The sequence below is a fragment of the Vipera berus genome (assembly GCF_964194415.1).
Source record: "Vipera berus genome assembly, chromosome: 5".
Classification (NCBI taxonomy): Eukaryota; Metazoa; Chordata; class Lepidosauria; order Squamata; family Viperidae; genus Vipera; species Vipera berus.
Genome location: NC_138207.1, coordinates 97,717,824 through 97,745,507, shown reverse-complemented (window position 1 = coordinate 97,745,507; position 27,684 = coordinate 97,717,824). Strand labels below are relative to the sequence as shown.

The following is a 27,684-nucleotide window of genomic DNA, read 5'->3' as shown; positions in this document are numbered from 1 at the left end:
TATTTCAAACATTAATCAAGCCATGAATGGAGGCAAACATACATGTGTCCCAGGATAATGATGCAAAGTGGTATCTGGTTCTGCCACCAGGGCCAGACATTTATTTACTCTTCCAAGCTTCTGAAGCCACGTTGTGGGTCATGTGTGAGCCAACAGGAAGGCAGCACATAAAACACAACTCGCCGAATAGCCCAAAGCACATATTCCAGTAGAGAGAGGTTACCCTGACATGTTTCCAAAACCTTGGAAAAGTAAAAATCCGGTCCCGGTGAGGGACCCAAATTCGGCCTTGCATTAATCAGTCCCGTTAAAACAAGAGCTACGAAAAGAAACAACTTCACACAAATAATACTTTTTATTCACAATGGTTTAATGGCACACTTCATCAGCATCACAACATTGGATTAACTTAAAAGAAAGCGGGGAGGCTTTATTGATTGCATTACACATCAGTCGGGTATTACATACCCTCTCAGGAACCACCTGAGCGGATACGTTGTTAAGCACTGAAAGGCAAATCAATCAAACGAGTGAATTTTAACAGAACGCAGTGGTAATTCCTACGGCAGGCAGCCTTTGAACGCCGGAAGGCCTGTGCCTGTAAAAGGTTTAGCAGTTAAAAAGTGTGCCTGTCCTAAGCCAAGAGCACTTCGAAAACAAAATTGTCATTATTTTTTTTAAATTTTAAAAATGTTAGCATCACAGCTTCTCAAAGTTGCCCCCACAAACTGGAAACGAGCAAAAAGTGGTGTTAAAAGTTCAACATTAAAAGTTTCTAAGGCTACTTCCCACTTGTAATTCATAGTGCGAGTGAAAATAAAAATTCAAATTTTTGTTCGGCGGTACAAAGGACACAACTTGCACTTTAGTACTGGGCTTTAAAGCCGCACACACACACACACATTTCGTCCACTCGGTGCTCAATTTTGCCCCCTTCCCTGCCTAGTTACCTTAAACCAGGATATCGGCAAAGTTGCCAGGTGCCCATGCCAACCTGTGTGACATTGACTGACTTCATCTTTCAGGTGAGAAGAGTGCAGGTACGTTACGCAGAACACGCAATTCAGAAGTGTCTTAATGGCTTCCCAAGAGCTGCAGCTCTTGAGGATGCTCTGTAAATTATATTTAAAATTTAGGAGCTGGAAAGAAGGGCCAATGGTGTGTTCTGGATTTTAAAAAAAAAATTGCCTCTCCCCATCTCCCACCCCGGCTAAGAGTCTTCCTATCAGAATTTAGTTCAAAATACTGGCTTTTATATTTGAACGGCTTTCGTGAGACCCGAGTTCCCGACAGGCTCTTCGCGTCACACTTCTGTTTCGAGGACTCGCGGCTCCATTTTCTGCAGCCGAACCCCAGCTACGTACAGTGACATTAAAGTGACATTCGAAATCTGGAAAAGACAGGTGGTCAAAAAAAAAAAATACACCACAGGAGAAGCGAGCGACAGACTGCACTCATTCCAGGTGTGCGATGATCAGCGGGAAATCAAAGCGATCGTTTGGATCACACTGCAGGGTTTGTTTCTTCTTCTTTTTTCACATCTAGGAAACACAAAAACCCAGAATCGGGGATAATTAAAACGAAAGACAGTGCTTAATCGGGGGGTCGACCCGCTAAGAATATTTCAAAAGTGCCAAGGGCTGCAGATGTTCGGGGAAAAGATTTGATCCGTTCGGCCTTCGCCCTGCCTTCGCCGTGCTTTTTGTGCAATCTGAACGCTTTAGCCAGGAAAAGATTAAGCGTCTCGGTATCCTATCCGGTGAGAATCGGTCCCCTTTTTGTGGGGAAGCACCCCACCTCTGTTAACCAAACGTTGAAAACTGATCCTTGTGTGCCTCCCCTGAATGAACCGGCTAGAGCAGCCGGTAGGCAACCTTGGCTCTTTTATGACTCGTGGACTTCAACTCCCAGAATTCCTCAGCCAGCGTAGGGGAACTATGGCCCCCTTCATGACTCGTGGACTTCAACTCCCAGAATTCCTCAGCCAGCGTAGGGGAACTATGGCCCCCTTCATGACTCATGGACTTCAACTCCCAGAATTCCTCAGCCAGCGTGCGGGAACTATGGCCCCTTCCTGACTCGTGGACTTCATGACTCAGGGAGTTCAACTCCCAGAATTCCTGGGGCATAATGAGGGAAATTTGGCCCCTTCATGACTCATGGACCTTAACTCCCAGAATTCCTGAGCTGGCATGGCTCAGCTTGGAAACCTCTCCCTTTCCCCTCAGCGTGGCTGGCTCAGGAATTCTGGGAGTTGAAGTCCACGAGTCATAAAAGAGCCAAGGTTGCCTACCTCTGGCCTAGGCCATCCTTGGCATCTCTATGACTCATGGACTTCAACTCCCAGAATTCCTGAGCCGGCATGGCTCAGCTTGGAAACCTCTCCCTTTCCCCTCAGCGTGGCTGGCTCAGGAATTCTGGGAGTTGAAGTCCACGAGTCATAAAAGAGCCAAGGTTGCCTACCTCTGGCCTAGGCCATCCTTGGCATCTCTATGACTCATGGACTTCAACTCCCAGAATTCCTGAGCCGGCATGGCTCAGCTTGGAAACCTCTCCCTTTCCCCTCAGCGTGGCTGGCTCAGGAATTCTGGGAGTTGAAGTCCACGAGTCATAAAAGAGCCGAGGTTGCCTACCCTTGGGCCTAGAGAGAACCCCTGGTGGGACGCCGCTGCTGGTTTCCAGTTAGTGTTTTGTGCTTCCTAAAACATCTGTACCGCATGGCTGGGACTACAGCTGTAGTCCGAGGCGTATCGAGCCCAATTTGGTCAAAAGCCTTTGATGAGATTCACACATTCTTTCCAAGGCCCAAAAGAAGCAAGCTTGTTGAGTTAGCCGTCTTATCAGAAAGCTAAGAGACTCGCGTTTTAGCCAAGATGTTAGAAAAGAGTCGGGAGCGTTTTCAACATCTCTGCCTCTTCCCGGCGGAGACATAAATGAGAAAAAGAATTGGGATTGTTAACAGGCTAATTAAGCAGAAAGCTTAGTTCCAGCCTACAATAAGTTAATTGGGCATCTAACCGGTCTTGGATGTTCTCAAAACAGCTAATTGGGCTAGGTCCGGTTCATCTCAGGCTGGAAGTCTAAAATTAGATGTTAAAAGTCTAAGGAGTTGGTCAAGTCCAAAAGCAACCGCGCAACCGAGTGGACTTCCGTTTTACGGAGAGGCTTTTACCTGTAAAGGCTTCTGATGCAGCCATTTTTCTCTGTCTCCGCTCAGGTTCATACAGGCAAAGAGGTCACAAACGGCAGGGAGGCCGCCGTCCTGCAAGAAACGGAAGTGATGTCCGCGAGATTAGAAAACGTACCAAAAATCTCAAGTCTTGCATTTCCAAAGAAACGGTGGGCGGCAGGACACCGATGTTAGCGTGTGAGCTGCCTCTCCGATGGAGCTCTTCTTGCAAGTTACATCAGGGGTCTTCAGACTTGGCACCTTGGAAGACTTGTGGACTTCAACTCCCAGAATGCCTCACGCTAGCTAGCGTGTCTTTAAAGTTGCCAAGTTTGGAGAGCCTTAAAGGTAAAAGGTAAAGGTTCCCCCGCACGTGCGTGCTAGTCTTTTACGACTCTAGGGGCCGGTGCTCATCTCCGTTTCAAAGCCGAAGAGCCAGCGCTTGTCCGAGGACGTCTCCGTGGTCATGTGGCCGGCATGACTAGACGCCAAAGGCGCACGGAACGCTGTTCCCTTCCCACCGGAGTGGTCCCTATTTTTCTACTCGCATTTTTTTACGTGCTTTCGAACTGCTAGGTTGGCAGAAGCTGGGACACGTAACAGGCGCTCACTCTGCTATGCGGCACTCGGGATTCGACCCGCCAAACTGCCGACCTTCTGATCGACAAGCTCAGTGTCCTAACCCACTGAGCCACCGCGTCCCTTTGGAGAGCCTTAGGTTATATTTAAACCCCCAGCGGGTTGAAGTGACCGGGTGAGAGTTCTACTTACGTGGGCCTTCTTCCGTAGCAGCCATTTATCTTCTACGAGGGGCTGGCTGGAGATTTCTGCTGCCTTTGACGACAAGATCCAGCTGTTAATGTTGAACGGGAGGTGGAAGGGTGCGAGCAGCTGGAGGAGGGCACCCTTATGGCTTACTTCAGCCTCCTCTCTGACCGCCTTCTCTTCGCCGTGGGAAGCTTGGACTTCTTGCTTGGCCAGCCAAGAAGACAATGAGGTTCCCAGCATTTCTTTCAGAGGTTCCGCCACTTCCCGGGCAGCGTCCTGCTTTATGGCCGAGCTAGCCAAATCTCCCTCGGCTGGTCGAGAAGGATGGAGCCAGATGTTGCCCACAGGCTGACGTTCCTCGGGTTCAGAGACCACCCCTATCGGCACGCCGTTCTTATCCCTGCCTTCTTTCCTAAGGAGCCACTTGCACAGGGCTTCCTTTTCACAGTTCTGGTCGCAGACGCACTCGGAAAAGCTGGCGCACGGCTCGTTGGCCCGGCATAGATCTTCGACGCTGAACGCCGGCGGCAGCAGCCAGTTGTTCTCGGCGTTGGGCGGCTTCCTCCCCGCCTCCAGGTGCTCGCTCAGGCATTTGAGATTGCCCAGGTTTTCTATCTCCACGCCGGTGGCCTGACCGCCGCAACAGTGATTGCAAGAATCGCTGTTGATTTTAGGCAGCCAGTCGTTCGGGTTGTACTCCTCCCGGAAAGGCTTAAAAACCCATCGCCCCTTCTCGTCACTGGAGGCGTTCTCGTTCTCGGAAGGCACCAGGAGCCATTCGGAAAGATCGGCCTCGTCCGGCTCGAAGCACTCCAAGTCGTCAATCTTCTCGATGGACAAGGTGGAGGCGATGGTGGAAGTGGAACTCTCCCGTCGGCGGAGGTCCACCTTGTCAGGAAGATTGCGCAGTTGGCTCTGCAAAAGCCAGTTCTCCAGGCTTCTCAAGTTCCCCCAGGCTTTCTCCAAATAACACACTTCGGGAGACTTTGCATCCTAAGCAGAAGAGGAGCCCCCCCCCACAAGCAGTTAGACCCATTTAGAGGAAACAGGCGGTATTGCAGGCTAACTCTACCCTACAGCCGAGAGTTTGACCCTGACCGGCTCAAGGTTGACCCAGCCTTTTCCTCCCCCCGAGGCCGCTAAAACGAGGAGCCAGATTGTTGGGGGGCAAGAGGCAAATAAGGCTTCCACATTATGAACCGCTTAGAGAGGGGCGTAAAAGCACCACAAAGCAGGGTATAAGTCTTAAGTGCTATTGCTATTTCTTGAGAAAATAATAATAATAATAAGAGTAATAATAATAAGAAAACGTAGTAGTAGTAGTAGTAGTAGTAGTAGTAGTAGTAGTAGTAGTAGTTGGAAGGGACCTTGGAGGTCATCTAGTCCAACCCCCTGCTCAGGCAGAGACCCTATATCATTTCAGACAAATGGCTGTTCAATCTTAATAATAATAATAATAAGTTGGAAGGGACCTTGGAGGTCATCTAGTTCAACCCCCTGCTAAGGCAGGAAACCCTATATCATTTCAGGCAAATGGCTGTCCAGTCTCTTCTTAAAAACTTCCAGTGTTGGAGCATTCACCACTTCTGGAGGCAGGTAGTTCCACTGGTTAATTGTTCTAACTGTCAGGAAGTTTCTCCTTAGTTCTAGGTTGCTTCTCTCCTAGACTAGTTTCCATCCGTTGCTTCTTGTCCTGCCTTCAGGTGCTTTTGGAGAAGAGCTTGACTCCCTCTTCTTTGGGGCAGCCCCTGAGATACTGGAACACTGCTATCATGTCACCCCTCACCCCTTAAATATAATTAAAATAATAATTCCCTTCTCACTCTCAATGTTCCGAGGACAGCCTTTTTGGATCCACCGTGTTCCACTACTTTTGGAAGACTGATGGATTGATTGATTGATTGATTGATTGATTGACCGGCCGGCCATCTCATCCTAAGAGCCTACAATCCTAACAACAGGAGGCAAACCCCCAATATTTAGAGCCATCAGCATTTCTTGGGAAATAAAATCATTCGGCTACGTAATTGTCTTCTCAACCTGGTTGGTTGACCTTTTCCAATAGTATTAGAGATCCCTCTTTCTCTATAAATGTAGACAGTAGATAACAATACCTGATTGGCCTCCCCAGCATGGCTTTTCAAGAGCCAGTCCTCCTGCTTGTAGCTAGGAACATAAGGGGTACCGCACACGGCATCAGATTTGGTTCCAAGAAGCCAGTCAGAGAGAGGGCAACCCAGCATTCCACGGAAAGGTTTTGGCTAATAATCAAGCACAAATTTAGGGAGAGTTTAATCCCGGATAAAATCCACCAGGGGAATATACACACTCACTCTCCCCTCCCCAAGGATAGATCAAAATATCCGGGAGTCCCGTTGAGGAGGAGAATGTCCCGGTGTTTGCGCCACCGAAAATGTCTGGATTTTATTTTTATTTATTTATTTTAATTCCATTTATATCCCGCCCTTCTCCGAAGACTCAGGGCGGCTTACAAGCTTAGCAGTAGAATAATTTTAGAATAATTCTTCCTTTACACTTGAATCCTGAACCACCAGCAGCCTACTTGGGCACCCACTAGGCATTTTGAGGGCTTAAATTATTTCCCCCACCGATCAAACGTATATTCTCTTGTGGAGATTAATTCATCTCTCTTCCTGGGACATTCTGCATATTTTTTTAAAAAAAAATTATGGATTTATAGCCCAACTTTTTTTTTGTTCACAAGTAACTCATATAACAGCTTCCCCCTCCTATTCTCCCCAAATCAAAGCCCCCCCCATGGGAGATGAGTTGGGCTCAAGTCAACCAGCTGACTTTCATAGCTAAGGCAGGACTTGAACTCGTGATCTCTCAAGAGCCACGATAGTGCAGTGATTAGAATGCAATATTTATGGTCTAACTCTGTCGACTGCCAGCAGTTCGATTCGGACCAGCTCGAGATTAACTCAGGCTTGCAGTAAAATGAGAACCCCAAGCATTGACTCTAGCCACTTGGGGACAGTGTAAGCACAGTGAAGCGGTATAAGTCCTAAGGGTTATTACTAAGTGCTATGTTCTAGCCTGGAGCCTTATCCACTAGACCAGGGGTAGGCAACCTTGGCTCTTTTATGACTCGTGGACTTCAACTCCCAGAATTCCTGAGCCTGCTGGCTCAGGAATTCTGGGAGTTCAAGTCCACGAGTCATAAAAGAGCCAAGGTTGCCTACCCCTGCACTAGACCAAATTGGCACTCCTAGCTAATAGCAAGAGAAGACTAAGTTTAAAAACTCTGCTGCCGCCCTCTTAATGTCACTTTCTCCAAAACAAATCTGTAATTCACCTTTTCCAAACTAGCCATGACAGGACAGTTCTGCACGGAGATCCAAGGGGCGTAATCCTCTTTATCGGAAGTTTGCTATGAAAGAAAGAAAGACACACCAGAGGTAATAAGCCATTTTTTTGTTTCAAACAAACCAAAAGTCAACTGCTCACCGCGTGTTTCAAAATAACAAATTGGGATCCCCTTATCCTGCTTCTCTGGGAATCTCAAACTGGCAACCCGTTCCAAGAAATATATCAACTTTCTATCACAATTAACCGAGACGACGTGTCACGAGTGCGCACCTGCAATGCGGAACAAGACAAAGACGACATTTCGTTCTTTGCATGCTGCCATCTTCCCATCTTCTGTTGTAGGGACAGACAGAAGAATTTGAAAACGTCGGGAAGGATTGTGGTAACTATTTCGAGATAAATATTCTGAACCAGAGGGAAGAAACCCTGGTCTCCATATAAGAGTGTTTCTTCAGGATCCTGGGTTTTTAATTACAGGCAGCTATGGCAAATCTAGACAGCACACTAAAAAGCAGAGACATCACCCTGCCAACAAAAGTGTGTATAGTCAAGGCTATGGTCTTTCCAGTTGCAATGTGCGGCTGTGAAAGTTGGACCATAAAAAAGGCCGAGCACCAAAGATTTGAGGCCTTTGAACTCTGGTGCTGGAGAAGACTCCTGCGAGTCCCTTGGACTGCAAGGCGATCAAACCGGTCAGTCCTAGAGGAGATCAACCCTGACCGCTCTTTAGAAGGCCAGATCCTGAAGCTAAAACTCAAATACTTTGGCCACCTAATGAGCAGGAAGGACTCACTGGAGAAGAGCCTCATGCTGGGAAAGGTTGAGGGCAAGAGAAGAAGGGGACGACAGAGAATGAGGTGGCTGGATGGAGTCACTGAAGCAGTAGGCGTGAGCTTACATGGACTCCAGAAGATGGTAGAGGACAGGAAGGCCTGGAGGAACGTTGTCCATGCGGTCGCAATGGGTCAGATACGACTTTACAACTAACAAGTCTTCTGTTTATGACAAATTGCTGAGCCCAAATTTTCTGTTGCTAAATGAGACCGTTGTTACGTGAACCTTGCCCCATTTTACCTTTCTTGCCACACCTGTTCAGTGAATTACTGCAGTTGTTCAGTTAGTAACATGGCTTCCCCACTGGCTTGGCTTGGCTTGTCAGGTCGCCAAAGGCGATCCCATGACCCCAGGACACGGCAACCGTCATAAATATGAATCAGCTGCCAAGCATCCGAATTTTGATCACCTGGCCGTGGAGATGCCGCAACACTCGGAAGCACGAAAAACGGCTGCTAAGTCCCTTTTTCAGTGTCGTCGTAACTTCGGTCGGTCACTCAACGAACTGCTGTTAAGTCAAGGGCCCCCTGGACAGGTTTGCAAATTGCACGCCTTAGAATACAGCTCTTTTTTTACTCACCATTGTTCTAATGGAGCCAAAGGAGGTGATGGCCTGGCGAAGAAATGCCACATCAGCCTCAAAATTCAGGATGGAGGTTTCTTCAGGCTGAAGGGTCAAACTGCCAAGACTGCGGGGAGAAGACAAAAACTTTAAGAATTCGGAAAGAAACAAAGGTGACGAGTTGAGGGTTGTCTTCCCCCCCCCGAACCAAACAAAAAAGCCATCTCATTCTTTTACGCACAAAATACGTACGTCTTGTTAAGGGATGTTAAATATTCGAACGCCCGGTCCCTGTTTCCACCCACAGAGGCGGCAAGATCTCCAAAGTTAACGCTTTTAAAATTTTGAAAGGGATGTCGCGCAGCCCACCACCACGACGTGGACTACGGCCAAGAGAAGCAAAGAGCTGGGCGGCCATTCAAAAAAAAAATCTCTTAAAAAGAGGACTCACCTCTCAAAGCACGCCGAAATCTGATTTGTAAGGTCACCACCGCTTTGAGGCTGCTCCAGCTGGCGGATGAGGCAGCTGAACTGTCCCAACAACTGGAAATTAAACAATAGATAGATAGATAGATAGATAGATAGATAGATAGATAGATAGATAGATAGATAGATAGATATAGATTATATAGATATATATAGATATATATAGATATATACACGTGACCTCACTAGGAACAGGATAACCCAGCGCCACTGAGGTTCAGATACGAGGCTGTGGCTTTGTGCCCCAAACACACAGTGCAAGGTCAAGGCAACGTGGCTGTAAATTCTGGATGCAAGGAAGGGGATCTTACCCAACAGAGCTGTTGCGCTTGCTGCTGTAAAGCCTCCTCCTTCAGCTGCTGAATGAGGTCAACCTGTTCCAACAACCAGACTTCCCGGCTTCGCAGGCTTTCCAGGTGGCGACTGATGCAGCTGTGAACCTGGGCTTTCACCTGCAAGAGAGAAGCCACCTCTGTAATTCTCTTCCTAAACGTTTTTTTTCTTTTTTCTCCCCTGCCCAGAAGGCAAGGGGATTTTCTAGGTACTGACCTGACCCGAAGAAGCTTCTTGAATGAAAAGCGAAATGTTTTCAAGGAAGAAAACAAAACGAAACAAGAAAGTCCCATGTTTAAAAATGTTATCGGGTAAATGTTGGAAATGTAAACGTAATTTAGGTACGTACTACCGTATCTGGTGGACATGTGACAAAGTAAAGAGCTATTGGGGAAAAATACACGCTTGGCTAGAAAAAAATATTAGGAGAACATGTAGTATTTAATCCTGATTTTTTTTAATTAGGTATAGTACCAGAAAAGATTAATAAGCAAAACTTATATTTGGTTCTACATATCATAACCGCAGCAAGAATAAGCTATGCGCAATGCTGGAAGAATGAGCAAATACCTTCAGAAGAAGTAGTAATAAAAAAGATACTGGAATGCGCGGAGATGGACAGATTAACTATGAGGCTGAAAGATAAAGAAGAAACAGAATACTCCCAAAGTTGGAATCTATTCTACAAATGGCTAGTAAGAGAGAACCAAAGAGTAGGACTTGATTATGTATTAGCATTTTATGAACCCAGACTGCACGCTGTTTGAAAAACTAACATATGTATGTAGGGGGGGGGGGAACAATAAAAAGCTTATTATAAAAAAAGATAATGCTGGGAAAGGTGGAGGGCAAGAGAAGAAGGGGACGACAGAGAATGAGGTGGCCGGATGGAGTCACTGAAGCAGTAGGCGTGAGCTTAAATGGACTCCAGAAGATGGTAGAGGACAGGAAGGCCTGGAGGAACGTTGTCCATGGGGTTGCGATGGGTCGGACACGACTTCGTAGCTAACAACAACAAAAGAAAGAAAGAAAGTCTATTTGCCTTTTTGGAAAAGCACCTTTGGGGCGAGAATTGGATGACCTGAGAATCTCCGTAAGGCATCACTTTAATTCTCTCCTTATCCAGGTCTCTCCTCCCTCCTGTTCCTATCCCCACATTTTGCAATTCCTGCAGGGTCCAGTTCCCATCCGATGGAAGGATGAGATCCCAAGGGACAAGATTCTTTCCGGCAACCCAGATCCAAGACTGGAAAGATGGGTCAGTGGCTTGGAAAGGGATGGGTGCTGTTTTACGCTGATGGGGGACCTAAGTAGGACTTTAAAGGAATCCAGATTCCTTTTTCCAGAGTTAATCATAGTTTCCCACGAACCTTTGTTGATGGATTTGTCAAGGGGCGGGTGCAGAAGCTTTGAGCGCTTAAGGGGAAATGGCAATTCCACATCCGTTACGTTCCTCCTTTGAAAGAAAACTGATCCACCTTGCTTAAATCTCCAGAGCAGCGTTTCTCAACTCGGCAAACTTTTTAAGATGGGCGGACTTCGACTTCCACGATTCTGAGAGCTGAAGTCCACCCGGTTTTACAAGTTGCCGAGATCGAGAAAACGCTGCCCTGGAGATATATCACATTTTATCCATTGTACCAGGTATATTTTAAAAATGGCATTGTATCTAAAGGGAAAGATACACCATCTTGATGACCAGTTAGATGGCTGGAGTCCTAATCAGCAGACCCCAGGAAAAAAAACCAACAACACCTAGGACGGTCCATCCATACTGTCTCCAAACGTTGAGATGGACTCCATTCTGTATCTGTCAGGACCCACCCCAATCCACGTCTTAGGAAAACAAAAGCTCTTGGAGTCGGTTCTAGTCCAAAAGGAATTTTTACTAGGACATGTTTGGTTGTAGAAATACAAGACAGGACCTGGTATTGTTTTACAGATTGAAACTTTATAAAGAGTTCCCGGCTCAGCCCCCCTTCCCTCAACTCCATTTGGTCAGCCCCTCATCATTTACTTCGTGTCATCCCTTTCGTGGGAAAAAGGGAACTTCGGATCTTTACGGTTATCGCCTTCTTCCTTTACAATTCAAATGGAGACACAGGCCAGATGCCTTCTTCTCTAACCCTCCCTTTTGTTCCCCCAGTTCAAAAGGTTTCCCTTGGTCTTTGAAATAACCTAAGGCAGGCTGAATCCACATCCGCTCCTCCTTCCTCGGGAGATGGCAGAATCCAAAGGGGGGGAGGGATAATGTTTTAAACATACATTTATGAAGGTGATATAAATGGATTCTGACAGTATCTTTACAACGCTGATGATGATTCAGTCCATCCAAGCACGGTCAAAGTTAGACAGGCAACCCAGGTCCCCATGAACGCTCTTGTTTTTCCAGGCTAGCTTTAAGAAACTGCCTTAAAAGCTGAAGCTTACAAGAAAATCTTTGCTAAGCTACAGGAGGACGTACGTTCGGCAGCCAGGGCCTTCCGATCGAGGATTTAACTCCTGATTACAAAGCACAAGGCAGGGCCCCCGTTGCAAATACCTCTTTCCAGTTGTCTTTGACTTGTTGTTCGGCTTTGACAATTTCCGCAATCGCAACTTCCAGGTCTTTTTTGGCCTGCAGACACATATCCAGGGATTCTCTGTTGGCAACGCTCCCTTTTGTCTCTTGGAAGGGGATCATCCTAGACAATTCTAGAACAGGGAGAAAAAGAAAACAATTCAGGCCAGTGCTGGAAATAATAATAATAATAATAATAATAATAATAATAATAATAATAATAATAATAATAATAATAATAGTAGTAGTAGTAATAGTAATAGTAATAGTAATAATAATAATAATAATAAACAACCTTTATTGTCAAAGTACAACATGAGACCGTCATTGGTGTGTGGGTGTGTTTGTGTTTGTCTCTGCTGGTTCAGTTCTCAGAGCTGGTTTGCCAATTTGGGACCCTCATAATCCACAAACATCTTCACTGGTGATTTTCTCCCAATCTTTTCTTTTCTTTTTTTTTAAAAGTCAACTGGCAAATACTTCCAGCATTTGCTAATTCCAAGAAATGAAATTTATTCGTCACGTTCATTGATTTGTTAAACTTATTGGCCACCTCCCCCACCACCACCACCACCACCCAGGGCTAGTCCAATAAAGGGCTTACGACAATAACGGAGAAATGAAAAGACGCATAGATATAACAGCAGCGAAGTAACGGAACAACAGAACGAACCGCTACAAAGCAAATGAGGAGAAGACTGCGATGTGAGAATAAGTAAATGCTGAATGTGATGGTCCAGGATTTCCAAAGAAAGCTCTTGGGAGTTGGGATGAAAAAAAAGTTCCTTTTCCTTAATCCCACCAGTGACATCTCCCTGAACAGCGAGTCGCGGACTCGCACTTTTAGCGTGCAAAAGCACGGCACGGTGTGGAGCAGTGTTGTGACAACTTTGTGACTTCTCCCCCAACGCTCAAACTGACACAGTCTCCCAACACCTGGTTTCACGTTTTAAGGGTTTGCAGCAATCAAGGGAAGCATCCTTCAGTTACCTGCAAACTTTGCACTACTAAGCCAAACTCAGCACTCTCCCCGTGCATCTTAACCTACATAGCAAGCATTTTTGGGGGGGATTTATTTTGGGACTTGTTTATTCAAGTTCTGACTCTGCTTTCCCACAGGTGTTAAATTAAAATTTCCTACAGTAGCTTCTGGATTGAAGCCCACAGTTCTGAAACATCTAATTCACAGAACTGTGCAATTTTACATAGTAAAAATTAAGTGCAATTTTACATAATTTTACAAAGCTCTTTTGACAGTTTTCCCTCTCTCTAATTAAGGCGTCCCACACCCAAGATAAGCATTTAGAAAAAAGGTGCTATCCATTTTCTGATTATGCAGAAAAGTTTTCAGTAGTTTAAACTGCTGCCTCTGGATTATATAGTTCCTAAAAAGCATAGTACGTGAGAGAACAACAACAAAATCCCCCAGAAATGAACTAGGGAATAGATCCAGATATCCAAGCCTTGATCTAAAACGGAAAGATTTTTCTGCAACTCTTGACAAAGCTAAACTTCAAGGCTAAGTCAAATGACCCAGACCGCAATTTCTTTAACCAAAGGTTAACCTGTAATTTAAAGGACCAAGCCCAAATCGATAAAAAAAAATCCAATAACGCACAAATAAAACCTCTCCAATCTGAGGGTAAAAGAGCAAAGCGCACAGCACACGCAAAACAAGCAACAGAAGGCTATCAAAATAAACCCTTACGCCCAGCAAGCTGGATTAAAACAACAACAACAACCCAGTGTAATAAATTTTAAGAAGGCTTCTCTAAAGAGAATGAGATTAATCTCCTTTTGGTTTTTTAACTGGGCTGGGTAACTTTGCAACCGCATTAAATCAATGAAGGCAAACCCCACTCCGTACTAAAGCCCTGATGACGTTACCTAGCGCGGTGGCGAAACGTCTGCAAGAGAACGACCCAGGTCCACAGCCCTCAAAAGTTCCTAATTGCTCCTTCAATAGTCTATTCCAGGGGTCTTCAAACTTTGGCCCTTTTATGACTGGTGAACCTCAACTCCCAAAATTCCTCAGCCACGCACACTGGCTGAGGAATTCTGGGAGTTGAAGTCCACAAGTCATCAAAGGGCCAAGTTTGAAGACCCCTGGTCTATTCAGTGCAGAATTTATTTATTTTTATTTTTATTTTAATTCCATTTATATCCCGCCCTTCTCCGAAGACTCAGGGCGGCTTACAAGCTTAGCAGTAGCCTTCATTCTATGTATATGCCTGCTTATTAGGGCTTTCACACACACCCCAAGCGGCATTATTACAAAGTCAGCTTAATTGCCCCCAACAATCTGGGTCCTCATTTTACCTACCTCGGAAGGATGGAAGGCTGAGTCAACCTTGAGCCTGGTGGGACTCGAACCTGCACTAATTGCAGGCAGCTGGTGTTACTTAAGGAGGCATTAGCCCACTGCTCCACCAAGGCTCTTGAAGGCACCGGTCTGACTCCCATGTTCTCAATTCCGTGATCACACAAGAGCTCCCGCTAACCTTTCCCCCCCCCCTCCTCCTCCAGATTAACTGCAAATACCTCCTTACACGTTTTTGGTAAGTCAAATCCTGCCGCGCAAGCGCAGGCGGCTTGCAAAAAAAGCCCCCCCACCCCCAAAACCCAACCTACAGACAGAGACCCATCTGTGTCCTCTTGAAAAGCTGCAAAATGAAAAGGGAGGTTTTGGTTCACCTTATCTCAACCGGCACAAAAGCAGACAAGCGAGCCAAGAAGCCACTTCTAAATTTCTGCTCGGAGTTGGGAGCAGTTGCTACCTGCTTTGGGCTCCGTGCCGAGTTGTTTTTCCCTTCCCTCGTTTTTTTTTTCTTCTTTTTTTTCCCCCCTGCTTCCTGCCTACCTGAATTCCTGTTTCTGGATGAAAGGAAAGTTCCAGCTGATGATGAGACAACAAGCCAGCACAGGATAATTTTATCAGCAGCCCAGCCTGCTTTAAAGCTGGCTTGCCAGCAAGCATTTCAGGCCCGCCCCGGCTTGGCCTCGCCTCCCCACACGTGGCTAAGCCGCCACAGCTGGAACACAGCCTTGCACGTCCGCCTTTGCACGGTTGAGGAGAGGAGGAGGAGGAGGAGGAGGAGGAGGAGGAGGAAAGATTTGAAACCTGCCTAGCAAATTCCCCAGAAAGGAAGAATTTTAAATTCAGGAAGGAAACAAGATGCAAAGTTGAATCGTGGCAAACGGACTAGGAATGTCTTGTCTTTTGTTTTAAAAAAATAAATTATTATTATTATTATTATTATTATTATTATTATTATTATTATTATTATTATTATTATTATTATTATTATTATTATTATTTTATTTATATACCGCCCTTCTCCCGAAGGACTCAGGGCAGTGAACAGGGCAAACATATAAAAATACAAAGATACAAAAGTTAAAAAAGAATTAAACACAATGCCCAAGCTAAAACAATAAATAGATATATTAAAAACAACAGTAAAATCCCAACCCATCCCCCATCAGGCCAGGCCGGCTTGTTCGAATAAGTGAGTCTTCAGATCGCGTCGGAAGGAGCGAAGGTCGGGCGCCATCCGGAGCTCGACCGGCAACCGATTCCATAAATCCGGGGCACCCACAGAGAAGGACCTCCCCCTGGGGGCCACCAGACGACATTCTCTGACCGGTGGCACCCTGAAAATAAAGCTGTTGTTTTGCATCTTTGTGTGGTATTAAGACCGCCTGCGGGAAGGGACCTTGGAGATCATCTAGTCCAACCCCCTGCTCGGGCGGGAATCCTTCTCTCAAGAACTTCCAGTGTCGGAGCACCCACAGCTTCTGAAGACAAACTGTTCCGCTGGTTTAATTGTGAATTGTTCCGCTATTCGTGTCTTTTATTCATTAGACACGAACTGAACTGAACGTTCAAATTGACTGGCGCTGATGGTTGACACGGGTTGCTGCCAGCATCCTAGGTATTGTTGTTGTTGTTGTTGTTGTCGTCGTCGTCATCTAGCCTTATCTTTCTTACTGTCCCCTTCTTTATAGTATTATTATTACAAGTAGTCTTCCACTTACAACAGTTCATTTAGGGACCATTCAAACGGCACTGGGGACAAAAGGGATTTACGACCGTTTTTCAGAGTTACCACCTTGGCAGCATTCCCCGTGGTCACGTGATCAAAATGTGGGCATGTATCTATGACAGTTGCTCACGTGATCCCGGCCAGCCAAGTTAATAGGGAAACCGGAATTCGTTTAACAACTTCTCAGCTGCAGCGATCACTTAAGACCTAAATCAGGGGTAGGCAACCTTGGCTCTTTTTTATGACTCGTGGACTTCAACTCCCAGAATTCCTGAGCCAGCACAGCTGGCTCAGGAATTCTGGGAGTTGAAGTCCACGAGTCATAAAAAAGAGCCAAGGTTGCCTACCCCTGAGCTAAATAAAGGTCGCAAAATGGGGCAAAAAAAGTCAGTTCGATGTCTCACTCAACAACAAGAGTTTTGGGGACTCAATTGCGGCCATCAGTCAAGGACTACCTGCGTTGTGATTGACATTGCTCTGCTGCCTTCTGCGCCGGAGGCAACTCCCCTTGGGTGTGCAATCACGCTTGATCGAATAAAAGTGAATTCAAACTCACCTTTCCGCAAGCGGCTTTAGCACGGTCTCCGGCGGGGTGATAAAATGAGAACTGCTTTTCCAACCGGAGCAGACTTTACAAGGCCAAGCATCGGGGACACGCTGACACACACACACACACCCTGTGCGTGGAGCAGTGTCCAAACAGGTAATACCAGCTACAGCAGCATTTCCACAACCTACGTGGCCCACAAAGGAGTTGAATTTCAACTTGCAAAATTCAGAATCCAACTGGGCCCAAGATCGTTTCAAGTGTTCTAAGGAAACAGGTGCAAGGGGTCTACCTGGCTTAAAACGTGTCAATTCAAAAATAATAATAATAATAATTCTCATTATAGTTCTACTGCGTCCCATCTTCTGGACAAGAAATGTACACGGTTCTTTTTTCCCCCACTTTTTTTGGGGGGTTCTAAAAACCCAGCAAAATAAATGTGAAGGTCTGATCCAGGTTTACCCCAATGAATTCCATTTCTGAGTGGGGACCTCAATCAATCCATCAATCAATCAAACAAACAAACAGAATAGACCTGGAAGGGTCCTCAGAGGTCTTCTAGTCCAACCCCCTGTTCAAGCAGGTGACCCTATACCAGGGGTAGGCAACCTTGGCTCTTTTATGACTCGTGGACTTCACCTCCCAGAATTCCTCAGCCAGCCAGGCTGAGGAGAAATGGAGAGGTTTCCATACTGAGCTATGCTGGCTGAGGAATTCTGGGAGGTGAAGTCCACGAGTCATAAAAGAGCCAAGGTTGCCTACCCCTGCCCTATACCAAGGGTAGGCAATCTTGGCTCTTTTATGATTGGTGGACTTCAACTCCCAGAATTCCTCAGCCAGCCAGGCTGAGGAGAAATGGAGAGGTTTCCATACTGAGCTATGCTGGCTGAGGAATTCTGGGAGGTGAAGTCCACGAGTCATAAAAGAGCCAAGGTTGCCTACCACTGCCCTATACCAAGGGTAGGCAATCTTGGCTCTTTTATGATTGGTGGACTTCAACTCCCAGAATTCCTCAGCCAGCCAGGCTGAGGAGAAATGGAGAGGTTTCCATACTGAGCTATGCTGGCTGAGGAATTCTGGGAGTTGAAGTCCACCAGTCATAAAAGAGCCAAGGTTGCCTACCACTGTTCTATACCAAGGGTAGGCAATCTTGGCTCTTTTATGATTGGTGGACTTCAACTCCCAGAATTCCTCAGCCAGCCAGGCTGAGGGGAAATGGAGAGGTTTCCATACTGAGCTATGCTGGCTGAGGAATTCTGGGAGTTGAAGTCCACCAGTCATAAAAGAGCCAAGGTTGCCTACCACTGCCCTATACCAAGGGTAGGCAATCTTGGCTCTTTTATGATTGGTGGACTTCAACTCCCAGAATTCCTCAGCCAGCCAGGCTGAGGAGAAATGGAGAGGTTTCCATACTGAGCTATGCTGACTGAGGAATTCTGGGAGGTGAAGTCCACGAGTCATAAAAAGAGCCAAGGTTGACAATCTCTTCTCAAAAACCTCCAGTGATGGAGCACCCACAACGTCTGAAGGCAAGCGGATCCACTGGTGAATTGTCCTCACTGTTAGGAAGTTTCTCCTTGATTCCAGGTTGCTTCTCTCCTTGATCAGTTTCCATCCATTGTTTCTTGTCCTGTCCTCTGGTGCTTTGGAAAACAGATTGAACCCCTTGTTCTTTGTGGCAGCCCCAAAGTCTGTTGAGCTGTTGAGATCCAGACCCGGGTTCTTTGGCTATTGCACGGGACAATTTTCTGTTTTTAATGCACTAATTTTTTTACCAGGAGGAAAACATGCCTCTCTCCCTCAAGATCAAGAACTGGGAAACGGAACAAGGCGATTTTGAGCACATATGGGTGAAGGAAGAATAACTTCCAGTTGCCATCTTTTGTTCTTCAGAACAGTCCTTCGGTTAATCAGATTCACGATGGGTCATTTGTTTAAAAAAAAAAAAAGAATTAAACCAAGTTAAGGTCTTGCGTCCTACAAAGTACAGGACTGGTCAAAATATTCTACTCCCTTAAATATTTTAAGTATAAGTTTGCAAGCCATTTACGCTCCAATTTCTTTTTTCATTTGGGCCTTTGGCGAGGGAATCTGTGCTTCATTACGCTTGTCATCTTGTCATTTTTTTATTGGTTTATTGTAATTTAATTGTGAGCCACCCAGAGTCATTCGGAATCAGGCAGCATATATTGTTCTTTGTTCACAACAATATCCGCAGTCATAGGTGCCAGTTCTAATATTGTTACTGAGCAATCTACAATTAGATTCACAGCCTAAGACTGGCAAAACTTAATACGGTAATTAAAGTTCCTAGGATCTAAGGATTCTTAAGATGGTGTCTAAAGATATAGGCAATTCCAGTCAAGATTTTTTTTTCGTAAAATTGGTGCAATCAGGTCCAATAAATTCAAAATTTCCAATTACAGAGTCCTTCAAGTATTTAATTTAATTTAATTTAATTTATTATCATTTCTATACCGCCCTTCTCCCGAAGGACTCAGGGCGGTGTACAGGGCAAGAATAAAACACAGAAATTTACAAAAATTAAAAGATAATTAAATGCATGCCCGATTAAAATACAATTAATACATAGTAAAAACCCCAATAAAAATGATAGAAAACCCCACCAATCCCCCCTCAGGCCAGGCCGGCTTGCTCGAACAAGTATGTTTTCAGATCGCGGTCCAGGGATCCAACTGGTGTAAAAAAACAGACTTTGCTTTTTCATAAGAACTCAAGATTGATCTGCAAATCCCAGTATTTGTTGTTTTTTTTAAAGTTTAATTAGATTAAGTTAGTTAATAAATAATTTAATCACTGATTTAACACAATTGCAAATCACTTTTTTTAAAAAACGTACAAGATACTGGGATTTGCAGATCAAACTTGAACGCTTACGGAATTCTTATTATCTGCTATCTTCCCAGCTTCCATCATCATTGTTGTGAAGATGCTGGCCTGGCAATTTTCCTTTCTTCCTCCAGATGTTTGGAGGGCTAATTCCGACGGTTTGTTTTGCTTGCAGAGGCCAGCAGGCCAGGCCCCATCTCAAAACCACAAAGATGCTGCAATTCACCCCACTGTGTTTCATTGCACAATATCTTTTGCTTAATCCAAAAACAAAAAGGCATAAAGGGATTCATGCTGGTTCCATATTCACTTGGTAAACAATCACATGGTTTGCTAAAACGGGCCTGTTCTTAAATCCAGCCATTTCATTCCTTTTCTTAAGGAAACCGCATTCATTAAGTGGAAGTATCCATTCCCAGGCAGTCATCAAAGTGAGGAGTCCTAGTGCATATTTATTGCTCCTATTTTTCAGCAGGAAAATCTCCTTCGCAACTGCTTTCTGGGGGGAGAAAAAAAAACTTCGCATGCATTAACTCTGTTGTTTGTTGTTAGTTGCGAAGTCGTGTCCGACCCATCGCAACCCCATGGACAACGTTCCTCCAGGCCTTCCTGTCTTCTACCATCTTCTGGAGTCCATTTAAGCTCAGGCCTACTGCTTCAGTGACTCCATCCAGCCACCTCATTCTCTGTCGCCCCCTTCTTCTCTTGCCCTCAATCTTTCCCAGCATTAGGCTCTTCTCCAGTGAGTCCTTCCTTCTCATTAGGTGGCCGAAGGATTTGAGTTTCAACTTCAGGATCTGGCCTTCTAAAGAGCAGTCAGGGTTGATCTCCTCTAGGACTGACCAGTTCGAATGCCTTGAAATCCAAGGGACTCGCAGGAGTCTTCTCCAGCACCATAATTCAAAGGCTTCAATTCTTTGGCGCTCGGCCTTTCTTATGGTCCAACTTGCACAGCCATACATTGCAACTGAGAAGACCATAGCCTTGACCAGGGCTTTTCAACCAGTGGTACATGTACCACCCGTGGTACATTGGCACCTGGCAGGTGGTACGCGACCATCCTAGAATAGTGGTAATGGGGGAGGGGAATGAGCTGAACCGGTGGCAGCACCGCACAAGCCTGAGCGAGAGATGGCTGGAGCTGCAGGGCTGTCAGGGCTCAGCGGAAGTGCCAGGATCAGTGCTTCTTCAGGGCTGTCAGAGCTTGGTGGAAGCACCAGGATCAGCGCCAGGCTCCTATTGGAGCTTGGCGCTGATCGTGGCGCTTCTGCTGAGCCCAGAAGAAGCACCGATCAGCTGGAATGTTGCAGCATCCCCAGTTTTTGACACCTTGCTAGGCGACTGGTGGTACTCGGATGTTGCCATATCCTAAAAGTGGTACAATGGGTGAAAAGGTTGAAAAGCCCTGGCCTTGACTATACGCACTTTTGTTGGCAGGGTGATGTCTCTGCTTTTTAGTGTGCTGTCTAGGTTTCCCATGGCTTTCCTCCCCAGGAGCAAGCGTCTTTTAATTTCTTGGCTACAGTCCCCATCTGCAGTGATCTTGGAGCCCAGGAAAATAAAATCTGACACTACCTCCATTTCTTCCCCATCTATTTGCCAGGAATTGAGAGGGCCGGATGCCATGATCTTGGTTTTCTTAATGTTGAGTTTCAACCCAAGTTTTGCACTCTCCTTCTTCACCCGCAACAAGAGGCTCTTTAGTTCCTCTTCACTTTCTGCCATTAAGAGTGGTAGCATTAACTCTAGAAACTTCTAATTTCTCCCACTTGCTTCTGCTTCTTTCTGATAGGTTGCATATACCTATGCAAATGGAAGGCCTGTTCACTTTTTGGACACTGCTAAGACAAATAGGGTAGTCCTGTGACTTATGGCCATTTTTCACCCTTACGACCACTGCAGCCTGGGGAAGCCAGTCACTTGACAACCCTGTTACTAATTTGAAGAACTGCAGTGATTCGCTCAACATTTGCTGTTCGCACATACAAAACACATAATTCTGCATCACTGTAGAATTGATGGCTCCTAAGAGTCATTTACAATATAGTAAAGAGCGGTGGCTCAGTGGGTTAGGACGCTGAGCTTGTCGATCAGAAGGTCGGCAGTTTGGCAGGTCAAATCCCGAGTGCCGCGTAACAGAGTGAGTGCCTGTTACTCGTCCCAGCTTCTGCCAACCTAGCAGTTTGAAAGCACGTAAAAAGGCCAGTAGAAAAATAGGGACCACTACGGTGGGAAGGTAACAGCGTTCCGTGCGCCTTTGGCGTCTAGTCATGCCGGCCACATGACCACGGAGACGTCCTCGGACAAGCGCTGGCTCTTTGGCTTTGAAACGGAGATGAGCACCGGCCCCTAGAGTCGGAAACGACTAGCACGCATGTGCGGGGGAACCTTTACCTTTTAAAGAGCTTAAACAGTTTTTCCATCTTGACGCCTATCAATTTTATATTTGGAATTTGACCACACTGAATGAGGACGGCAAGAGGTCAGATTAGACCTTCCTAAAACTTACTAATAAAAAGTGCAGCTAAAGACCCTGTAAAAAAAACTCTTGTAGTTTTCACACAGGTAGCAACATGGCTTCATTTGAGAAAGAATAAAAAACCCCCTCAAATTATTCTAACGCCGGCAAATTTCCAACTTCTTTTTTAAATCTCATGACAGAAACCTGAAAAGTCAGAGATAAGGGAACAAAAATATTTTTTTAAAAAAAAAAAGGCCCTCTGTACACTTCATTTTTTGTTTCCACAAGAACTGTGTTTGTGGCTCACAACAGCCTGCAGAAGAGGAACTTCAGCTTTGCAAGGTTGCATTTTTGCTGCTGAAAATCCACCATTTTAAAATAAAGTTTCCAAAGAAAAAAAATACCCGTCGCTTTTATTTGGGCAGCATTTTTCTGATTTATCAGTCTTTAGTATGTCTGAGGAACTGACACAACTGGAGCATTTACACTTCCTTTTTCATCGAAGCATAAAACTGCTTTAAAAGAAGGAACTGTCAACCATATCAAAGCGCCCCATTTAAATGCCTGACATTTAGCAAACCTAAATTTTCATCTTATTATTGGAAATTCAAACACTGGTTCCTGTGCAACTTTTCATTTTTAGCTCCATGATCCTGCCAGGCAGATTGTGCTGAGGTATAAAACTGGTTAGTCCGATTAGCACTGTGACTAATTAGGAATGGGCCTTGAACTTGGAAGTAATGTAATATTTTACAAGCATGCCTGTGGCACAAGTACTCACGCAATCACTTTTTGCCTGAAAAGCAAAAAAAAGAGTGGTGGAAAAATGGGGCAGGAGAGATTGGGTTTTTTTCCAGCTGTTTTTCATACCTTGCTGCCAATCTAGTTGCTTCTCACCTCAACAGGGAAAAATGCCAGAGGTTTTCAGGAATCCAGGATCCCACCTAGCATGCCTACCGCTCTTTTGAGGTTTAATGTGAATGCTTGTATTCCCTAAGGAAATAGGAGCAAATTGAGTGTTCCACTTAACAAAACGGTAGAAGGAGCAGGATTTCCATACTAATGAAAGTGGAGAGGTTGATCTTAATTACTGGGAAAGCAATTAAGGAGGAGGGAACATTCACAGGAGCCAAGGAGAGTCAGAACAACAGCATGCTATTTTTGCCCGAAGCATAATCCTCTTTGTGGCTCTTCAACTTAAAAAAAAAAAAGCAGAAACAGCAAGTCTCAAAGCACTTACAAAACAAATAAAAAGGTCCAGAAGGCACCTTGACCACCACATAAACACACAATTATGTTCTTACAAGGAGCATCAACTGCCTGACTTTATGACTGTTAAGCCTCTCTATTCAGAGGCTAAAGTCAAAACAGCCTCATTCTATTTTTGACCCCTTTTAATCCTGCAGACAAAGGGAGAAAAATATCGAGCAAATAAATAAAAGCTATTAACTAAAGCCCACCCACCCATCCCCAGTGTTACCGGTATAACTGAAGATTAATTCTCCAAAAACAAGTCTCTGTAAACATCTCAGGACAATTATATGTGTTGAGTTGACACCGTTTGCCCATTGCAGCCCACGAGAAGGCTGAGGTTTTTGCACAGTCACGTCTATTATTTCTTATTATCAAAATAAAACTCAATAGAGAAACATCTACGCCGCCTTCTCTTCTAGTTCTAACAGGCTTACACCCAGAAAATAACAGAACAGCGTTGTTAATAATAAATAATAATAATAATAATAGTAATAATAAACTTGGAAGGGACCTTGGAGGTCATCTAGTCCAATCCCCAGCAGGAAACCCTATACCATTTCAGGCAAATGGCTGTCCAGTCTCTTCTTAAAAACTTCCAGTGTTGGAGCATTCACCGCTTCTGGAGGCAGGTAGTTCCACCGGTTAATTAAGAAATCGTGAGCGCACCAACCCTGGAGGTTTTTAAGAAGAGACACTAGACCAGGGGTCGGCAACCTCGGCTCTTTTATGACTCGTGGACTTCAACTCCCAGAATTCCTGAGCCAGCATAGCTGGCTCAGGAATTCTGGGAGTTGAAGTCCACGAGTCATAAAAGAGCCGAGGTTGCCTACCCCTGCACTAGACAGTCACTTGTCTGAAAAGGGTATAGGATGGACTAGAAGACCTCCAAGGTCCCTTCCAGCTGTATTCTAGTCTATTCTAGTCCAACTCCGTTTCAAGCAGGAGACCCCAGACCAGAGGTCTTCAAACTCGGCCCTTTTATGACTCATGGACTTCAACTCCCAGAATTCCTCAGCCAGCATGCCTGGCTGAGAAATTCTGGGAGTTGAAGTCCATGAGTCATAAAAGGGCCGAGTTTGAAGACCTCTGCCCCAGACCACATAAGCAGAGAAGAACATCTGTTCACAAAAAACGATGGTTTCCTTTCCTGAAATGTGTCTGAATCCACGCAAAGCTTCCAAGCTCTCTTTAGGCCTGTCCTTCCTATTCCGTAGGCTTGGGAGGGACCTTGGAGGTCTTCTAGTCCAACCCCCCCCCACACACACACACCCGGCCCAAGGCAGAAGACCTTTTTCCAATCTTTTCTTCCCAAACCTCCCATGATGGGAGCACCTACCACTCCGGGAGGCAAAGTTGTTCTACCCACTGACCCAATTTTTTTTTTCTTCCCCAGGCAGTTTTGTTAAAATTTTTATGTGCCGTAAAATAACTGGCCTAGCAGAACTTGGCAGCGTCGTCGGATTTCCAGACCTTCACACAGCATGTGGTGAGAGGCCTGACGGAAGAAAGCCCGGGTGCAAAAGGTGCGGGAGGGAAGCCAGGTTCCCACGTTGCAGATAAACCCGGGTTAGTTTCAGATCTCGCAAGCCAGGAAAAAGAAGGCCGAGTTGCTGCTCCTTGCTCTGGAACCTGAACCTGGCACTACTAGGCGGATTTAGTTAGAACAATTAACCAGTGGAACCACCTGCCTCCAGAAGCTGTGAATGCTCCAACACTGGAAGTTTTTAAGAAGAGACTGGACAGCCATTTGTCTGAAATGGTATAGGGTTTTCTGCCTGAGCAGGGGGTTGGACTAGATGACCTCCAAGGTCCCTTCCAACTTCTTCTTCTTCTTCTTCTTCTTCTTCTTCTTCTTCTTCTTCTTCTTCTTCCCTCCAAGATCCCTTCCAACTTCTTCTTCTTCTTCTTCTTCTTCTTCTTCTTCTTCTTCTTCTTCTTCTTCTTCTTCTTCTTCTGACCTCCAAGATCCCTTCCAACTTCTTCTTCTTCTTCTTCTTCTTCTTCTTCTTCTTCTTCTGACCTCCAAGATCCCTTCCAACTTCTTCTTCTTTCTTCTTCTTCTTCTTCTTCTTCTTCTTCTTCTTCTTCTTCTTCTTCTTCTTCTTCTTCTTCTTCTTCTTCTTCCCGCCAAGATCCCTTCCAACTTCTTCCTTCTTCTTCTTCTTCTTCTTCTTCTTCTTCTTCTTCTTCTTCTTCTTATTATTATTATTATTATTATTATTATTATTATTATTATTATTATTATTTCCTCCACCACCACCCCACTCCACAAAAGCCAATTTTATTTTATTTATTTTTTTCTCCTCTCCCTTCTGCTTTCTTGACCCCGACCTGGGATGACCCCAAAAAGAGCCAAGTGCATCAAAGTGCAATAAAGGCGGGACCAAAAAAAAATAAATCTCAGGAATACATCAATAAAAATGACCCTTTCCCCACCCAGAACTGCCCGTCCAGCTCCCGGGGAAGAAGGAATTGCAACTTGCACGTGGGAACGGATGGGTGGCGACCCGAGTCCTCAACCCACTTTTGTGTTTTTTTTGGGGGGGGGGGAAACCCGATTTCCGGGGTTTCATTGAAGGTCCTCCCGAAAGAGGGGTCTGCGAGGGCGCAGGGGGTCCCCCCATTCACCCCACCCAGGCCTTTCCAGAAAAGGGGAGCCCCGAATTGCCAAGCTGGGACGTTGACACGCGTCAGCCCTTCCCACGTGCACTTAACCTAACGGGGAGGCGAGTCCCGGGCTTAGCGGAAGGGAAAGCCGGAGCCAGCTGGGCAACGGAGCCGGCGAGGCGGCCGGGCTCGACTCACCTGTCCGTCGAGCGGCGATCAGAGTTGCGACCCTCTCAGGCTCCAGGAAAGGAAAGAGGCCTCCTTGGTCCTCCCGGCGAGCCTCGCGAGACTTTCTGGCGCAGGGAGGCCGCGCGGGAGTCTCGCGAGGCTTCAAGGAGACATGCGCAATGGCGCCCGGTGAGGCCGAGCCAGGAGTTGAGGGAGGGGCGCCTCTCCAGCTTAGCTGAAACGGGAGTTGCGGGTGGGGGGGGGGGGCTTTTCAGGGCGACCCCCCCCTCCCGAGATTGGGGGACGGCCACGTCCACAGAAAGAGGGGCTGGGGGGCCTGTGCAGGGGCGGCTCTTGGCTGATCTTTGGAAACTAAACAGGCGCACAGGGCTTGGATGGGAGACCACCAGGAAATGTGTCTTCTTTTCCCCCACCCCCACCCCCCTTTTACCCAGATTTAGCATTGTGAGATTTGGTTTTATTTGCATTATCAAAAGCTGCTTCAACTTTGGCCCTCCGAAGTGGTATTAAATTAGTTGTATTAAATTGCTCCTTCTTAGAGAGAGAGTGTGTGTGTGTGTGTGTGTGAAGTATTTGTCAAGTCTTTTTGAATACCTTGCTAGTTAAATCTTCTTTCCTGTTTCAGCCTCGCCCAAGGCTATCTGCAGGCTATAGTCACAACTTATGACAGTTCATTATTTGTGTAAATAGCAATTTGAATAATTTACATATATATATATATGTGTGTGTGTGTGTGTGTGTGTGTGTGTGTGTGTGTATGTATGTATGTGTATATATATGTAAGGGACGTGGTGGCTCAGTGGGTTAGGACACTGAGCTTGTCGATCAGAAGGTCGGCAGTTTGGCAGGTTGAATCCCGAGTGCCGCGTAACAGAGTGAGCGCCTGTTACTCATCCCAGCTTCTGCCAACCTAGCAGTTCGAAAGCATGTAAAAAATGCAAGTAGAAAAATAGGGACCACGACGGTGGGAAGGGAACAGCGTTCCGTGCACCTTTGGTGTCTAGTCATGCCAGCCACACGACCACGGAGACGTCCTCGGACAAGCGCTGGCTCTTCGGCTTTGAAACGGAGATGAGCACCGGCCCCTAGAGTCGGAAACGACTAGCACGCATGTGCGGGGGAACCTTTACCTTTTTATATATATATATGTATATATGTGTGTGTATGTGTATATATATAGATATAGATATAGATATAGATATTTGTTTTCTGAGGTTTTCGCGGGTGTTCGTATGTGGATCTTTGGTTATTCGGGTTTTTCCTCGCGTAGAACTAAAGGTGTAGGGGCGACGTTTCGACGGAATCCCATCCGTCATCATCAGGCTGGTGGCTTCTGCTTCCTTCTTCTGGGAGAAGCATGTGGCTGTTATAGATATAGATATAGATATATAGATATAGATATAGATATATAGATATGTATATGTGTATATATGTATATGTGTATATATGTGTGTATCCCCTATCTATTCCAGCAAGCCGGCCTGGCCTGATAGATTTGGGGTTTTATTTGTAGATCTGGGGTTTTATTTGTTTTATTGTTGGTTTATTGTATACTTACTTTGCTCTGTACACCGCCCTGAGTCCTCCGGGAGAAGGGCGGTATATAAAACGAATAAATAAATAAATAAATATCTATCTATATCTATATCTATATCTATATCTATATATCTATATCTATATATCTA

General features: G+C 45.6%; 1 protein-coding gene across 3 annotated transcripts; it reads right to left on the bottom strand.

Moving 5' to 3' along the window:
* Positions 1–349: 349 nt before the first annotated feature.
* Positions 350–26,076, bottom strand: NCOA4 (nuclear receptor coactivator 4). 3 transcript variants are annotated; one of them, XM_081329737.1, is made up of 10 exons: positions 12,341–12,523; positions 12,028–12,179; positions 9,464–9,604; positions 9,118–9,209; positions 8,685–8,793; positions 7,257–7,331; positions 6,052–6,198; positions 3,941–4,930; positions 3,173–3,262; positions 350–1,541 (listed from the first exon to the last, which is right to left on the bottom strand). In XM_081329737.1, the coding sequence occupies exons 1-10, from the start codon at positions 12,360–12,362 to the stop codon at positions 1,536–1,538; spliced, it is 1,824 nt and encodes a 607-aa protein (XP_081185863.1). In that variant the 5' UTR covers positions 12,363–12,523; the 3' UTR covers positions 350–1,535. The 3 variants fall into 3 exon arrangements, with proteins under 3 accessions (XP_081185863.1, XP_081185864.1, XP_081185862.1); XM_081329738.1 differs by lacking the exons at positions 350–1,541; positions 12,341–12,523 and adding exons at positions 2,524–3,080; positions 26,009–26,076; XM_081329736.1 differs by lacking the exon at positions 350–1,541 and adding an exon at positions 2,524–3,080 and having other exon boundaries at positions 12,341–12,524.
* Between the last annotated feature and the right edge of the window lie 1,608 nt (positions 26,077–27,684).

Coding starts and splice junctions, on each gene's coding strand:
- NCOA4 (XM_081329736.1), bottom strand. CDS start 12,362: ATGTTGTACTTTGACAATAAAG. Junction 9,605..12,027: donor TCAAAGACAACTGGAAAGAG/GTATTTGCAACG, acceptor TCTCTCTTGCAG/GTGAAAGCCCAGGTTCACAG. Junction 4,931..6,051: donor ATGCTGGGGAGGCCAATCAG/GTATTGTTATCT, acceptor TCTTCTGCTTAG/GATGCAAAGTCTCCCGAAGT.